This window comes from Cinclus cinclus, chromosome 18 (assembly GCF_963662255.1).
Source record: "Cinclus cinclus chromosome 18, bCinCin1.1, whole genome shotgun sequence".
Lineage (NCBI taxonomy): Eukaryota > Metazoa > Chordata > Aves > Passeriformes > Cinclidae > Cinclus > Cinclus cinclus.
In genome coordinates this window covers 9,727,008-9,742,772 of record NC_085063.1, presented here as the reverse complement: position 1 = coordinate 9,742,772, position 15,765 = coordinate 9,727,008, and the positions used below count along the sequence as shown (strand labels likewise).

The following is a 15,765-nucleotide window of genomic DNA, read 5'->3' as shown; positions in this document are numbered from 1 at the left end:
AGGACATGCTCCTGTTTCCTGACCTTGGGATGCTGATATTTGAAGGGCCCTGGTCGCTTGTCCCTGTAGTTATGTTCTACTTTTGGGAGCTGTTATTTCTTTAGGATGACGTCCTCGAGCTGCTCTTGGAAGCTTTTCACATCTGGCAGCAAGCTCTGGCCTCTAGTGGCTGTGAAAAATATCTGCACGATGAACAGAAGCACTGTCTTTGGGCAGCCCTAGGTTGGGTGGTGATGGTGGGATACTTTTGGGATTTGCTGCCATCTCTGATGAGGTGCTCAGCCACCAATGCACTGGGTGCAGTGGCAATGCCCCACTGGGGCTGCTGTGAGTTCAGTGAGGAATGGGGCTGCCTCCAGCTCTGAGTGATGCTGACAGCCAGGCTGTACATGAAATTGGATGGTGTAAATCCTTCTCATCCCTTGCATCTGATTGTTTCACCCAGATAAACCTTATCAAATACCTCTGATCATCATGGCAGGGGTGTGTACCCCTGTACCCCGTGGGCTCTGAGGCATTGCTTTGCTGGAATATCCTGATTTGGGAGGGACCCACAAGGTTCACTGGGTCCAAGTCCTGGCCCTGCACAGAATATCCCGAGGATCCCACCCTGTGCCTGAGATCATTGTCCAAATATTCCTTGAGCTCTGAGAGGCCTGGGGCTGTGACCACTGCCCTGGGGAATGTCTTCAATGCCCCACCACCCTCTGGGGGAAGAACCTTATCCCCACATCCAACCTAAACCTCCCCTGACTCAACTTCAGAACCGTGCAGAGAAGGGGAGTTAGAAGCCCCCTCTGCTCACCCCCAGTCCCTGTTATTGTTTTGTGTCATCCTCCCTGCCAATCCTGACACCAGTCCCCAGAGTGAGGCTCCCGCAGCTCACCTGGGATGTCTTGATGCCCATAGCTCCTGTCTTCCCCAGGGCTGTCCCAGTACAGCAGCGACCCCCGCACGGAGTGGGATCTGAGCACTTTCTCCACGAGGGAACAGGTGCTGGAGGCCGTGAGGAATTTGCGGTACAAGGGTGGCAACACCTTTACAGGTAACTCCACCTTTTAGGTCACCTTTAAACAGCCAGGGCAGCCACAGGGGGGGAAGCTGTTCCCATGGATGATGTGCTCTCTGGGGACTGTGGCCACTGGAGAGCAGAGAAAACAGAAAAAGGCATGGGGGTTTTTTTGGAAGGCTGTGGCACCACCTCCATCTCTGCCCCTCTCCAGGTCTAGCACTCACCCACGTCCTGGAGCAGAATCTGAAACCAGATGCTGGTGCCCGGCTGGAGGCTGAGAAGTTGGTAATCCTCCTGACTGATGGGAAATCCCAGGATGATGCCAGCCTGGCTGCTCAGACCTTGAAAAACCTGGGCATAGAGATATTTGCCATCGGTAAGATCACAGCCGCTGATAAACTGTAGGTCAAAGCCAACCTATTTTTGGTCATCTTCAAATTGAAGGTTATGATCCCTCAAATTTCACTGAAGCATCCTGAGGCTGTAGAACTGAGGTAGTGGGTGAGACCTCATTACGTTGTGGCTCAGATGAAAATTAACTTGTTTATTCAGCCCAGACAGTGTCTTCAAAGGATTGTTGTTTTTTTTTTTGAGAAAGTATTCACATGAGAGATTTCACACCTCTCATCTAAAGACCTTTGGGAGCCTCAGGGACCAGTGCCATGAAAACAATGTTCTCAGCTGTGGAATTAGGCAAGAGATCGTTGTATTGGGGATGGCAGGAGACCTCCTGTATAATTGCTGCCTATCACAACTTCCCATTTCTCTGAATAACCACATTATCTGCTTTTCACTGTCTGGCAGCAACACCAAGACACAGAATGGCCTTGAGCAGCTCTGGCCTTGAGGACCACATGAGGTCTGCAGGAGGCTGATACATGAGCAGTAAAGTTACATGAAAACTCTCCTAAAATTGCAGTCTCCAAAAGTTTAAGTGGTAATTTATGTTGGGAACGTGCAAGTGAGGGTTTATTGCATGGGGTTATGCAGGTAAGTGGCTTTTATGGAGGGAGGAGAGCTGCTGAGCCTCCTTGGACAGTGTTAGGGAACCTTGAACTAGCTCTGGGAAGTAAAATGAGTTGTACTGTGGAGCTTGGTTAGCAGAGAGTTAGTGAGGATGGGGAACTGAAGGATGGGGGAGGAGGATGCTGTGTGATGGAGAGGTTCTGTTATATAAACAGGCTGCCTTTTGCTCATCCCAGCTCTGTTGAAATGCAATGTGATGTTCAGATGAACAACGGGCTGTCTGTGGGGAGCACTGGCACCTCATAAATATAAAATGCTTGTTTGTTCATTCAGTCCCTCATCTGTTTAAGCCAACTGCCTCTCGGCTTGAAAAACATCTACCTTTGTGCTAGCAAAGCCTGCAAGTGGTGAGGAGGCAGGAAAACAGAAGGAAGATTCACCAGGCTGTCTCCAGGCCACTGAAGGCTTCTGAGCTGGAAGCTCACCATCAGAGGAGTGGCTGGGAGGGCAGGGTGGTGGTGAGCCCATCTCTGGGCACTGCTCTGCAGGTGTCTGGGTGCTTTCTCAGCCTGGCTCTCCGTGCAGGGGTGAAGAACGCGGACGAGGCGGAGCTCAGGCAGGTGGCCTCAGAACCGCTGGAGCTCACCGTGTACAACGTGCTGGACTTCCCCCTGCTCAGCTCCCTGGTGGACAAGCTCACACGGGTCCTGTGCACCAGGGTCAAGGAGAGGAGCCACAGGGAAACCACAGGTGAAGGGGGATCTCCTGGTGAGGGCTGAGCTTCCTGCTGCTCACCGTGCCCCTTCCTCTTGGAGGATAAAATCACCCGATGTCAGTGATTACCATTACAGGGAAAAGGGGCTTCCCTTCCCTCTTCCTTTATCATATTGTGTGATAAATGTGTTGTAACCATCTCCTTTTCTGAGTTTCTTCCAACCAAAAAAGAGGCAGAAAAAGCAGATGAACCAATATGAACATCTACTAGGGAAAGTGTATGGGGTTAATGTGGAGGTAGGATGAGGAGATGATAAAACACCTAAACACAATTTTTTTCCTCCACTAAACTTTGAATGCTGATCTCCAAAGCATTTTCAAGTTCAAATCAAGCAGCCATTTCTTTCCTTTGCTGGGGAACAGCTTGCATGATGAAGAGCATGAAGAACCACTCCAGACGTTAACTTAGATCCTCAGGAGAAATATCGTGTACATATTTCTATCCCTTTTTGCTCTAAGATTGACCTAAGCAGAATGGGAACATCTAAATTTCAAATCTCATTTTATTTTAATGCTCTGCACATTAATATAAATTAATTAATTTATTCTTATTGATTTGTGTTTGACATAATTAGACATTTTACAAAGGTGAAGGTTAGACTGAAGAAAATTGAGCTTCTCCAAAAAGAAACCAAAGTAATTTTTGCTTGTTAATTTTGGCAAATTTTTGTGATTGAGAAATGCAGACTTGTGTTGAAGAATTATTTGCAGCACCCAGCAAAATACACAGCCTGCTCTTTATGGAGTATTTATGTTCTCTGTACACCCAGTTTTAAAATATTTATTTCAGAGCAGTCTGGAACAGTTTCTATACTCTATAGGGAGTGAAACTGCAACTTGATTTGAAAAATGTCACTCATATTTATGAGCTGGAAAGTATGTTTGGCATGAGAAATGTGAATGTAAGAAAATAACTGCGTTTTTAATTCCTAGGCAGCACTGTGAAAGACACCCCTGTGAACATGGGTCCCCAGCTCAGCCCAACTGACCTAAAAATATCTGCTGTGACCTCCAAGAGCATGCACTTGGCCTGGAGCCCTCCTCTGAGACCACCAAAAAAATACCGGGTTGTGTATTACCCATCCAAGGGTGGGACCCCCAAAGAGGTGAGAGACCTTCCCCTGCACACCTGAGACTGCCACAGCTTCCAGATGATGGCTGGGAATTGAAGTAGGCTTGGGTGGACAAAAAAGAAGGTGGTAGTGGGGCATCAGTTAAGCCAGAGAAGAAATTAAATGCACAATGAGTGTAAATGTAATGAGGTAACAGGGTGACAAGACAGAAGATGTTGATTTTTCTCTTAGCCAGTGTTCTCCCCTCCCTAAATCATGTGTTTTGACTCAAAGAGGACACTCGGGTAGAGAGAGCTGTCCAAGGATATTCATATGTGATGGGTATGATTTTAAAAAGCAAATCCAAATTGTGGATGAGTTTCCATTGATTTCAGTGAGAGCAGGACTCGAGTCTTGTGCTCAGTGTTTGTACAAATCCCAGGCTTAGAGGGCAGGAATCCTTTTTGCCTCTCACCTCTCTGTTTTGGAGAGACTTTAGCTAGCACAAAGCACAGAGTGCAACTGGACTTCACATTTCTGGGCACAGACCTGCCACAGAGAAACCACACTGGCAGGGATGGCCAGTTCAGCCATTCCACTGCTGAAGAGCAGCAGCACCTCCCTGCCTCGACAGCCGTGCCTTGTGCTTGCAGGTGGTTTTGGAGGGAGCAGAGTCCTCCCTGCAGCTGTCCAACCTGACCTCACACACAGAGTACCTGGTGTCGGTGATCCCCGTGTACGACAGCGCCCTGGGGGACGGGCTCAGAGGTGTCACCTCCACACGTGAGTACAGGGAGTTGTGCTGCTGGCTGCTGATGGAAGGGGAGCACAGCTCGCTCTCTGGCCATCTCAGACTGCCTTGTGGATTTCCCAGCTCAAGTGCAGCCTGCCTACAGCTCTCTTTATCTGTGGAGATGCTCAGAACTCAGCCAGACGAGACCCTGAGCAACCTGTTCTTTGAGCAGCTGGTTGGGCCAGAGACCTCCAGGGGTCCTTTCCACCTTTCCTTGTGGCAGTAACACACTCTGCTAGAAATATATTTCAACTCTTTTTTTTTTTTATTATTATTTCTTTTTTTTTTTTTTATTCATGGTCTCTGAGTGAATTAAACTCCCTGTAACATAGAGACTGTGTTAGATATGGGGTAAGTGCCCATCAGGTTGCAGTAGCCATTGTAAAGCCAAGTGTCCCCTGGGTTTTGAGTTGTTTCAGGCCTCATACATTGAAGGGTACCTTTGTGCCTTATTTTTCCTCTTTAGTGCCTTTGTCTTCCCCTCGCTCCCTGCGCGTCTCTGAGCTGTCTCACAACAGTCTCAGGCTGAGCTGGAAAGCAGCCCAGGGAGCCACACACTACCTGGTGCTCTGCTCTGCAGCCCCTGATGGAGCAGAGGACTATACAACAGAGGTACAGTTTGTGACAATACTGATAATATTGTTTTTTTCTCTGTCTGGGCTGAGTTTAGCGTTAGCTCTAAGCTTTGGCAATTGGTATAATATAATCAAAGAGAAAAATGTGTCGGAATTATTTCCAGAAACAGCTTTCATGAGAGGTTATTTTTAATGGTTTTTCTCAAAATGATTTATAACTGCAAGGGCTTCACATGGAAAGTTCAGGCATGGGAGATATCTGACTGCCTCCTGGGGCCCTGGAAAGAAAGGCACTGAACTCACATCCTTGCAGCCCCAAGTGTAATCACTGTATCCTTGAGGCTGTACACAAACATCCTGATTGTGTGTTTCTTTAAATGTTAATTGAAAATGTGTTAGGGCAGATTTTGCTGACATCTGAAAACGAACCTATGACACTGCAGATGAATAAAACAATGCTTGATGAATGGAAAATCCTTAAAAAACATCTAAGAACTCTTTATTGTGCTTTTAATGCCTTGTCTGGAGTACCTGTAGGCTGAGGATATGAATTTAAAAAAACCAACAAAGTGAGCAGGGAGGAATTTATTGCCTCTTTGAATAAGATTGCCCCTGTGAATGCACAGCAGTAGGGGCAATTGCAGGATGGTTTTCAAAATGGAACAATTAATACTCTGCTTTCAGGGCATAATCATGGGGTTTTTATAAGATTCAGAACACTTGAAGCAACACCAACGTTCAAATTTGTATTTCAGCATACTAAAACATTTCCACAGTTACCTGACCTACTCCCTGCAAGAGTGCCATGCTCCAGACCTATGGGACGTCCTCAAAACCAGCATTAAAATGTTCCCATCTTGTTGTAAACCGTGTCCCAGTGGGTGCAGGCTCCTCAGTGTCCCGGCGGTGCCTTTCTGCCGGAGCAGAGCTGTGCCTGTGCCGCGTTGGCAGCAGATGGCAGCAGCCCGGCTGCTCCTGCCAGAGCTTCCCGAGAGTCTGAGAAAAGCGGGACCACAGCTCTTGACTATCCCCTGATCCAACCCAGAGCAGCAGCAGCTGGGTGTGAGACACTCAGGGCTCTGCAGAGCAGGGTCAGGAGGAGCTGCTGTGCATCCCCAGCGGGTTTGGTGTCCCAGGACAAGAGAGGCAGAGCACTGCAGAGCACCTGCCCAGGTGGGGAAGGGTCTGGAGAAGAGGAGAATGAGGGGTGACATCATCGAGGTCTGCAGTTTCCTCATGAGGGGAAGTGGAGGGGAAGTTCCCGTCTCTGCTGTGTGTGACCAGAGACAGGACCCGAGGGAGCAGCTGGAGCTGCTTTAGGTGGGATATCAGGAAAGGGCTCCTTACCTGGGGGGTGGTTGGGCACTGAACAGGATCCCCGAGGGATGGTCACAGCACCAGGGTGACGGAGGTCAAAGGGAATTTGTGCAATGGTGTTTTCCTGTTTAGGAACAAGATTTGGATTCTGATGATCCTTGCCAGTCCCTTCCAGCTGGGGATATTCTGTGATACTATGATTCTAAGAGCATTCCAGAGTAGAGATACCCCCTTAGTGTAACCAAAGACACTTGGCCATGTCTCTGTAAGGTCCTGCTCTCTTAAATGCATTGGAAGGTGCCCTAATGCTGAAGGGCACCCTAAACCCCCTCTCTGTTGGCAGGTGAAGGTGACCCAGCCCGAGGTGCTGCTGGAGGGGCTGTCCCCCAGCACTGGGTACTCTGTGGCAGTGTATGCCATGTATGGGGAAGATGCCAGTGATCCAGCCAGCATCCAGGAAACCACCTGTAAGTGCTGCTGCTGCTGCTTACTGAGTTGGTATTAAACACTCAGGGCAGGAGAGAGATGTTAAATGAGGTGCTTCTCACACTGTGCCTGTGGACTTGTTCACAGATGCCTCTTTTCTGATGGATCTGAAGTGAATATTGGTCCCCAAGGGGATTTCTAATTGCATGGTGAAATGTGGGAAAGGAGTGGTGTTCCCCCGGTAACAAAGGACCCCTGAAAGAGGTGTTCCTTGAAGTCTTCCTTGTCTGGAGGGGAAAAAGGCAATCATCTGGCTGTTTGCTCACCTAAATCTGCAGCAGCCCTTCATAACCTCCCAGATATGAGCGTGGTAGTGAATAACGGGAATAGTTTCCTGCATAATGAAGGAGCCTCTTAGTTCAAGGTGGGATCACCCAAGAGCAGCAGGAGGCAGCGGGTTGCATTTCCTTGGTGCAGCCTGTGAAGGCTCAGAGTGCTGTCACTAACTGTTGTTGCAGTGGCCTTGAGCCCCCCCAGGTACCTGAGCTTCTCAGAGCTCAGCCACGCATCCGTGCGGGTCAGCTGGGAGGCTGCAGCCCCGGCTGTGCGGGCTCACCACGTCACCTATGTCTCTAGCAGAGGGGGCAACGCTGGGCAGGTGAGTCCTCAGGGGCTGGGGGAAGGAAAAGAGGCTTGGGAAGTTGAATAATGCCCTTTTCTCCTTCAGCTGCGCGGTTCAGGGAGAGCCTGTGTGCTGGCAGGGTTTTAACTCTGAAATGGGCACTTTTGCTGTTGTCACCAATGGTGACCTCTCTGCAGCTGTACCCTCTAGAATCACAGGATGGTTTGGGTGGGAAGGGACATCCATAACCATCTAGTCCAACTCCCCTGCTGTGAGAAGGGACATCTTCAACCAGATCATGTTGCTTGGATCCCCACCCAATCTGGCCTCGAATGTCTCCAGGGATCAGGCATCCACCACCTCTCTGGGTAACCTATGCCAGTGTTTTACCACTTTTGTTATAAAAGTCTTCTTTGTAGCTCACCTGAATCTAGCTCTTTTAGTTAAAAGCCAGGACCCCTTGTCCTATAGCAACAGGCCTTGCTAAAATATCTGTTCCCATCTTTCTTATAAGCTCCCTTTAAATACTGAAAGGCTGCAATACAGTGTCTCTTTTCCTCAGGCTGAACAAGCCCAAGTGTCTCATCCTGTCTCTTAACAATACTCACACAACTCCCCCACTGCAGATGGAAGTTCCTGGCACTGCAACATCCACTGTCCTGAGACCTCTGTCCTCCTTCACGCAATACTTCATCAGTGTTACATCTACATACGATGAAGGGGACTCCTTTCCAATTACTGGCAATGTCACCACCTGTAAGTAAGGAACAGAAATACGTCTGGTCTCAGTAAGAGGTGACAGAGATGGTTTGTGTGTCTCTGAACTCAGGTGTTTTGAAGACTGGCCCCAGCAGCTCGTGGCCAAAACCCTTGCACAGAGCACAGATGGCTGCTGCTCTTTGTGTGTGGAACATGTCCAACTGTGTAATGCTCAAAATGAGGTGGAAAGATGAAGAAAAGAAGCAAATGAAGGAAAGCATGATGTATCACTAACCTCTGCATCCTTGAGAGCCCTCCTAGCCTTCTTCCCTTTACAAAACCGATGCGATACGTGTGCTCTCCATAAACGAGATAACCTGTCTTAATTAGAGCTTTAAAAATAATTTACCCCTGTCTGTCCTGATGACTGTTGTCATATAGGTCTGAAGAAGCGACAGACAGGCTGGTCTCAGACATCTGCTTGGTTGATGTTTTGCTCCCCAGCCATCTGCTCCCACCTTGGCTCTGACAGGGTGCTGTCAGAGCCTGCACTTCAGTGCTGTTCCCTGTGCTCCCCTCAGTGAAGGTGCCCCCTCCCCGTGCTCTGAAGGTCACCGAGCTCTCTGGGAGCAGCCTCCGCCTGCAGTGGGAAGCTGTCGCTGCCTCGGATGTGGTTGTCTATCAGATCAAGTGGAGCACAGCCAGTGGAGAGAAGCCTCAGGAGGTATGAGCCCACACACAGCTCTGGGGAAGCTGGGCTGGCTCTGAACTCACCTGCTGGAGTGGCAGAGAGCTGTGTCAAACTATTCAGGGAAATGCACTCCAGCAGTTGAACAGTTCAGCAGGACCCCTCCTTGATCCTCCTTGATCTTTCCAACCTTGAGGGCTGGAAGCAGGAGGGACAGCAGGGCAGAGTCTTACAGGCTCTGGGAAGATTGCAGAAGTGTTCTGGGAAACCTCAGGGATGAAATTCAATAGGGACAAGCAGAAAGTATTAAGCTTAGGCAGGAATAATTAACCACAGGTATACAGGATGTAGAACAAATAGCTAAGAAGCAATTCAGTAGAAAAAGATCTGGGGTTGCAGGGGATCACCAATCCCCAATGTCAAGATGTTGTGGATAAGATAAAGACAATACTCAAGTATTTATAGCTGGAAGTATTGCTTTTAAGAAGGTGAAGCATTTTCTCTTCTCCTCAGTGCTAGGAAGCACTGACGCTTTTGGGATGCTGCTCTTTGGGAAGGATGAGGTACAAGTGAGGAGCACACAGAGGAGAATGACCAGATCAGAGCTGCTGCAGGAGGGGCAGGGATGGACCAGGTGCCCTTGTCCATCTGAAGCCCCTGTTTTCAGCAGGAGGTCAATCAGCAGTTTAAATAGAGGCCTAATACCCAAGTCTCTCCTGCAATGAGTGAGACCAAATATATCCCATTCGGGCTGGAACAGGGAAGCTCTAGGATTCTGTCCCCAGCTCCCCTGGAAGCTGGAAACTCAGGAAAGGGATTCTGTGCTCCAGGCAGGCACTGCCTTGTGTCAGAGCTCTGTGTTATGGTGCTGAAGGAGCTGCTGATTATCAGTGGGCTGCCATGCACAGGCATCTGCTCTGCATTATTCAGGACTGGAATTTCATCTTTGCTTACACGTGTGCAGCCCCAAACTTTGGCCCCAAAGCCCGGTGCTCACTCATTTGTGCCTACAGACAATCTGTGAGCCAGGCACTTGGGTGGCATGAGCCAGCCTGGGGATGCCTGGGAGTGGCACTGACTCATTCCCTCCTCTGCTGCAGCTCTCCCTGGCTGGAAATGTGGCCACAGCCATCCTGCCCGGCCTGCAGAAGAACACTGACTACAAAATATCCATCTGGGCCTACTACAAAGATGGTGCTCGAAGTGACACCGTGTCTGTTCACCACAGGACCAGTAAGTGACCAGTGCTGGGATCCACAGCCAGGGATGACACACAGAGTGTGGGATGCTCAGCACACACCTGCAGCTCAGACTGGCCACCTTCTCTGAAAACCTAAACCCAAACGCCTGAAAAAAAACCTAGAGATGCTTAGGCTCCTGTCTGAAAATGTTCCCAGTCTGTCCTGAGCACAAGAGGCTGGACAATCACATCAGCCTGGTGTATTTTAGAGGCAGCTGGTAATCCTTGCACGTGTTCCACGCAGAATACATTTCATCCCTCCCCTGCCTCAGTGTAGTGCATGGGTGGAAATGAATTCTGAGGGTGTTCAACTGAATGTGTCATTGTGCTGCCCAAGGAATGGCTCTTGTTGATAAAATATTGCCTGTAAGGAGGGTGAGGATTTCCTGAGCTATATCACTGCTGAGCTGTGCCCCACTGAGGGCATTTACAAATATGGGAGGGAATCCTGCAGGCACACTCTGCCTTGGAAGCATTATCTAAACCTGCCTTTGTACAGGCAGGATATGAGGTTAAAAATGGCACTCCCAGAGGTCCTGGTAATTAATATTGCCTGTAAAATGGTTTTGTTGGAAGTGAATGGGACACAATCCCTTCAACACCAGCAGTCCTCCCTCCCCTCTCAGATCTTGTCCTCCTCTGCAGAATAAACTCATTTAGGCTGATGCTGGGCTGATGAAGCTCGAAGTAAATGGTAATCTTGGAATAAGAAGCTCAGGTTTTATTAATAATAAATAATAAAATCGTTTTTATACGAAGCTACCTCAGACAAGTACCTTGGAGCTGCATACTGACAAAAGAAAAAAAAAAGCAAGCATCCTACTGATGTATGTTGAGAAGAGGAAAATTAGAGCTGTTTGGAGGGTGTAGGAAAATTAATTACTGTGTTTTAAACTATGAATTATGAAATGCCAGAGGAGCTCTCAGCCCAACCAAATGACACGTGACAGTGTCCTTTTAGGCACATTTGCACAAGCCAGTCCTTGCTGCTGCTGGCACCCCAGCGGGACAGGGAAAGCAATTTGATTTCTGCTTGTCAGCTGCTGTCCTTGTGCAGGAGCCTTGGGAATTGTCAGGCTCTTTCTTCTGCATAAAGAAAATAAAATTCTCCAGGAATCGAGGTGTGCAGCTGGGCAGCCAATACAGGGTTCAGTTCCTGGGTTCTGCTGGTGTCTTTGCAGGAGCAGTCAGGACACTGCCACATTTCTCCCAGCCAATATTTGCATGTGAAATCAATGGTTTTGATGCTGATTCTTTTCTAGTGTTTGAAGTAAGAAGTGGCCACAGAGGAGAAGTGGCACAGAAGGGGTGGTTGGTGATTTCCAGTGCTGCTCTGGGGTAGGTCAGGAGAAACTTTAGGATGCCAGAAAAATGCTGAAGGCTTGTGCAATGAATGTATGGGATAATGTGGCATTAGGCAGGACTCTGGGAAATCCTGGGATATGTTTAGATTTCAAATCTTCAGTGTTTCATGCAAAAACTGCCACCTTGTGCTGTGCCTGGTCAGGATGTCCAGTGGTGATAATCTACCATCAGAGCTGGTGGATAGTAACTCATTGAGACACAGCACAGAAATCTCTGATGTTATCTGAAAATCCAGTCCCCTTGGTCTGATTTTTGATCCATCTCCCCCTTAATTTTCATTATAAAATGGAATTCTGAGGGCTGAAATAGGGATGAAAGCTCTTTGGTCCTCCTCAGGATGGCAGATTTTGGGTTTCAGCATGGTGAACAGCATTGATCAGGCTGTGCTGAACAATACCAAAAGTGTGTGCTAGAGGAGGTTGTGGGAGGGAGGAAGTGCTTTCTTTTGCTTTCATCATTGCTTTTCTCTTTTTCTCTCTTGGCAAAATCTCTTTATATAAGGATAGGTCAAGTCATGAAGTTTTCCTTAAAAATGTCTTGGTAGAATTTGTAAGAAATGCTGAAGTTTAAGGGTGATGACTGAAGTGAAATTCAGCAGGAACTGGTAACACAAGATTCTCTCCTTGTCCTTCAGCCTCCCTGGAATACTTTCTTCTTTGAAGGTCAATGAAAAAAATTGCCAGGTCAGAGCAATGCTCTTTGCTCTGGTTTTGTGAAATGGAACCTAGTTCCTTCCCTGGGGTGAGGTGAAAACACCAAATTAATTTTATTCGGGGACAGTAATGCCTCTTGTCTCACCTGAAACACACATTTTGAGACCAAATGTGTTATGTTCATGGGACCCTGCAGACACCAATCACAAAATACAGGTCACCAAAAACATCATTCTCTTATAAAAAAACCAGCCCTATTCTGTGATCACTCATGACTGTCATGTGGCATTTGGAAGGACTGGGATGAGGTCTCTCATCTTTCTGGTAGGAAAAAAAAAGTTGTTTCAAAGTTGTGGTTTGAGATTTGTCATTTTATGAACTCAAAATCAGTGAACAGCTTTACCTGGAAAAGAAAAGTGGAAGACAGTGATATGGTGCAGGCCCCCTTCTTGTCTTGAATAAATTGAATTTTTAAAAATTCTTTGTTTTGACTAGAGGAAAGAAAAAAAGTTTGGGATTATTTTCAGTAACCCAGTTAGCAAACTTTTCCCTGCAGACTTCACAAGAGGCAGAGCAGCAACAAAAGCATGCTGATGTATTTCTCACAGACAACAAAATTGTCAAAGTGTGCTGCTTAGCCATGGTTCTGATGTTCTTTTTTTCTCTCTGTTATATTTAGACTGAATTCTCATTTGAGTTGAGCTCCCCTTTCAGTCTGTTTTATAAATTGTCAAGTGTAGCAAAGTCCTTATCCTTGACCAAAGGCTTTCACAATGATCACTTGTCATACTAATAAACAACCTTAGTGGCACTTCAAAGCCACAGAGACCTTCCAAGCAAGCACAGGGGAGTGCAGATGATGCTTTCCTGAGAGGAACCTGCTGGGACATGGATGTGGTGCTGAATGGTGATTCTTGGCAAATGCTGGAAGGAGTGGCTTTGGTCCTGCTGAGAATCAGACGAACACCTTCTTTTGTACTGAGGGAGAGTTCTTTCATCCAGGCTGGGGAAAAAGAATTTAAACAAAATAAAAGAGTCCCTTGATAGTCCTGAAGGACAGGGAGAGGGCAGTTTGGATGGGAAGTGCTGCTGAAACTGGGCTGAGCCACCCAAAGTGTTTGTGTGCCCTGCTCCTCCAGCTGAGCTGTGGAGAAATCTCTTCATCCAGCTCCTCAGTGAGCTCTTCCTTGCAGGGTATGCATAGCAAATAAAACAGATTGAAATGTGGGCATGAAGCTTCAACCCTTGGCAGGAAAAAACATGGCTTGCAGTTCATATATAATAATCATTACAGGTGAGGATTCTGATGGAGTGGAGCCCAGGGTTTTATTCTTATTTAAGTATTTGTGTCCCTGTGATGCTGGTTAGGCCTGAAAGCACACAGGGATTGCTCCTGTGAAGGAGCAGAGGTTGAAGAGGTAAACAAAGACACAGATGATGGCAGAGATGCTTCTGTCCTCCAGGGCAGCTTCAGGAGGTGGCCTGTCCCCTGTCTGTCACATCCATGCCAGGCCTGAGGGCTTTCAAGAATAAACATGGCTCTAAACATTCCCCTAACTCTCCCTTTAAAGTTCACTTGAGCAGTCTCCCCTTACCTCAAGTGAAGGAAACAGGCAGTGCTATAGCAGAGATACATCACTGACTAATGAAAGTGCTGCTGAAGTGACTTTATCCCCACTCTAGTTTTTGTCTCTGCTTTACCTCGTGGTGGTGCACAGCTGCAGCCTCCAGCCTGATTCAGCTGCTGCAGTCTCGCTTCAGCCTCAGTAAAAGTAAGCTGAATTTATAAACAAAAGGGAAGGAGGATCAATGAAGATGCAAATGATCTTCACTCAACCTGTGCTTTAAGGTCACCCCAGGCTTTGCTGGGTGGGCAGAACATCCTTACAGGAAAACTGCAGAATGTGTGTTCCTTTGACTGTCTTTAGGGCTCACCCATCACTTTTAGTGTCTTCTGAATAAATTCTTCTTTTTCTCTACCCAGCACTTCTGTGTCTTCACACCAGCATGGGTTTAAGACAGACATAGGCTTTTATGCTTGGAAACAAGCCTCAGCAGCAGATGACCCCATGTTCTCAAGCCTCTCTTTGAACTGATTTAGCCCCCTTTGCCTTTCCCTTCCTCCCTCTAAACCTCTGCTCAGAGAAATCCCTCCAGCATAAGAGCCTCTGTCATCAGATCCAGTTTGCTGCTCAGCAGAACCCCAGGGAAAGAAATGCATTTATATAATTAAAAATTGCTCGGCTCTGGTCTCTGGCAAAGTCTTTTCTGGCTGTCTGGCTCAGCCCATCACCTGTTTGGAATCCATCCATCCATCCATCCATCCATCCATCCATCCATCCATCCATCCATCCATTCATCCATCCATCCATCCATCCATCCATCCATCCATCCATCCATCCACCCATGCATCCCAGGGCAGGGTCAGAGAGGAGGGGGTAGCTCAGGCACTGTGTGTGACCCATTCCAGGGCTGTGGGTGTTCATGTCAGAAGCTCTAGACAGAACTCTGGTGTGCTGGATGCTCTAGGATTTATTTTTTTAAGAGTAATTTTAAAACAGAAAAAGCTGAAAAATATTAGAAATCATGATGGATTAACTCTGATGTGTGATCCAGGTTTAATTGCCAGTAAAGTTGTTTGTCCAGCTTGATGAAATTCAGTTCCAGTTCAAGCACCCTGGGTGTTTTATTCATGATGTGTACAATGGGCCTCTTTGCCTTGTGCACCCAGGACTCTTTCACCTTTCCAAGAATTCTTCCTGTGTCCTAGGCTTGGAATTGCTGAATGCTTGAGTTGTGGTGTGTTGTACTTGAACAATCCTCACCCCTCTAAAATCTATTTTCCCTCTTGCCTGGTGCCTGGGGTGCCTGTGTCTGCTCTGAGTGTTGGTTACCTGCACAGCAGAGCTCTGAGGAGTTCAGAAATGGGCCTGGAAGCAAACACTGCTGGCTCCATTTATAGAGATTTCTTCCTGCTTTTTATGCTGCTCACCTTCCATCCCTGCCACAGATTCTCGGAGCCCACCCACCAACCTCTTCATTGACTCTGAGACCCCCAGCAGCCTCCAGGTGCACTGGACCCCTCCTGATGGCCGTGTTCAGCACTACAAAATCACCTACAGCCCTGTTTCTGATGCTGCTGCCCAGCAAACTGTGAGTGCCCAGCTCCTCTGTAGGGGACAGACAATGGGCCAGAGACCCATGGGGATAATATGGCCAGAGGAACTCTGCTCACTCCAGTCAGGTTTACCTTTAGGATATCAGGGCTCAAAACCAAATCGCTTCTTGCTGATGTGTTGCTTTGTAAACAGAGCTTCAAGACTCTTTGTAATTAAGATATTTTTCTCCATCAAAGCCACTGTTAAGGCAGCTTCCTGAACTGGGAAGGGAATTCTTGGAGGCAAAGGGGTGGGGGATAAACCTACAGCCCCTCTGGCTTAGGGAGGTTAAATATAATCCTTTTAAAACACAGATGCCCTACTTAAACAGCCTGGTTATCCTGTTATGAGGCACTTCTGCTGCATTTCCATAGGGAATACTGGGGCCTTTATATGGGAAAATGCTATTTCCCTGGACATGGCTT

The 15,765-nt window shown here is 47.6% G+C and overlaps 1 protein-coding gene across 1 annotated transcript in view; it reads left to right on the top strand.

The window, feature by feature from the left end:
- COL20A1 (collagen type XX alpha 1 chain) overlaps positions 1 to 15,765 on the top strand; it is a 48,731-nt gene that overhangs the window by 7,199 nt on the left and 25,767 nt on the right. The window contains exons 7-18 of the mRNA XM_062504964.1: positions 926 to 1,045; positions 1,224 to 1,388; positions 2,564 to 2,728; positions 3,686 to 3,858; positions 4,458 to 4,587; positions 5,064 to 5,209; positions 6,833 to 6,956; positions 7,434 to 7,573; positions 8,164 to 8,293; positions 8,818 to 8,960; positions 10,025 to 10,157; positions 15,193 to 15,335. Coding sequence (XP_062360948.1) covers positions 926 to 1,045; positions 1,224 to 1,388; positions 2,564 to 2,728; positions 3,686 to 3,858; positions 4,458 to 4,587; positions 5,064 to 5,209; positions 6,833 to 6,956; positions 7,434 to 7,573; positions 8,164 to 8,293; positions 8,818 to 8,960; positions 10,025 to 10,157; positions 15,193 to 15,335 — 1,712 coding nt within the window. The remainder of the gene's footprint in view (positions 1 to 925; positions 1,046 to 1,223; positions 1,389 to 2,563; positions 2,729 to 3,685; positions 3,859 to 4,457; positions 4,588 to 5,063; positions 5,210 to 6,832; positions 6,957 to 7,433; positions 7,574 to 8,163; positions 8,294 to 8,817; positions 8,961 to 10,024; positions 10,158 to 15,192; positions 15,336 to 15,765) is intronic.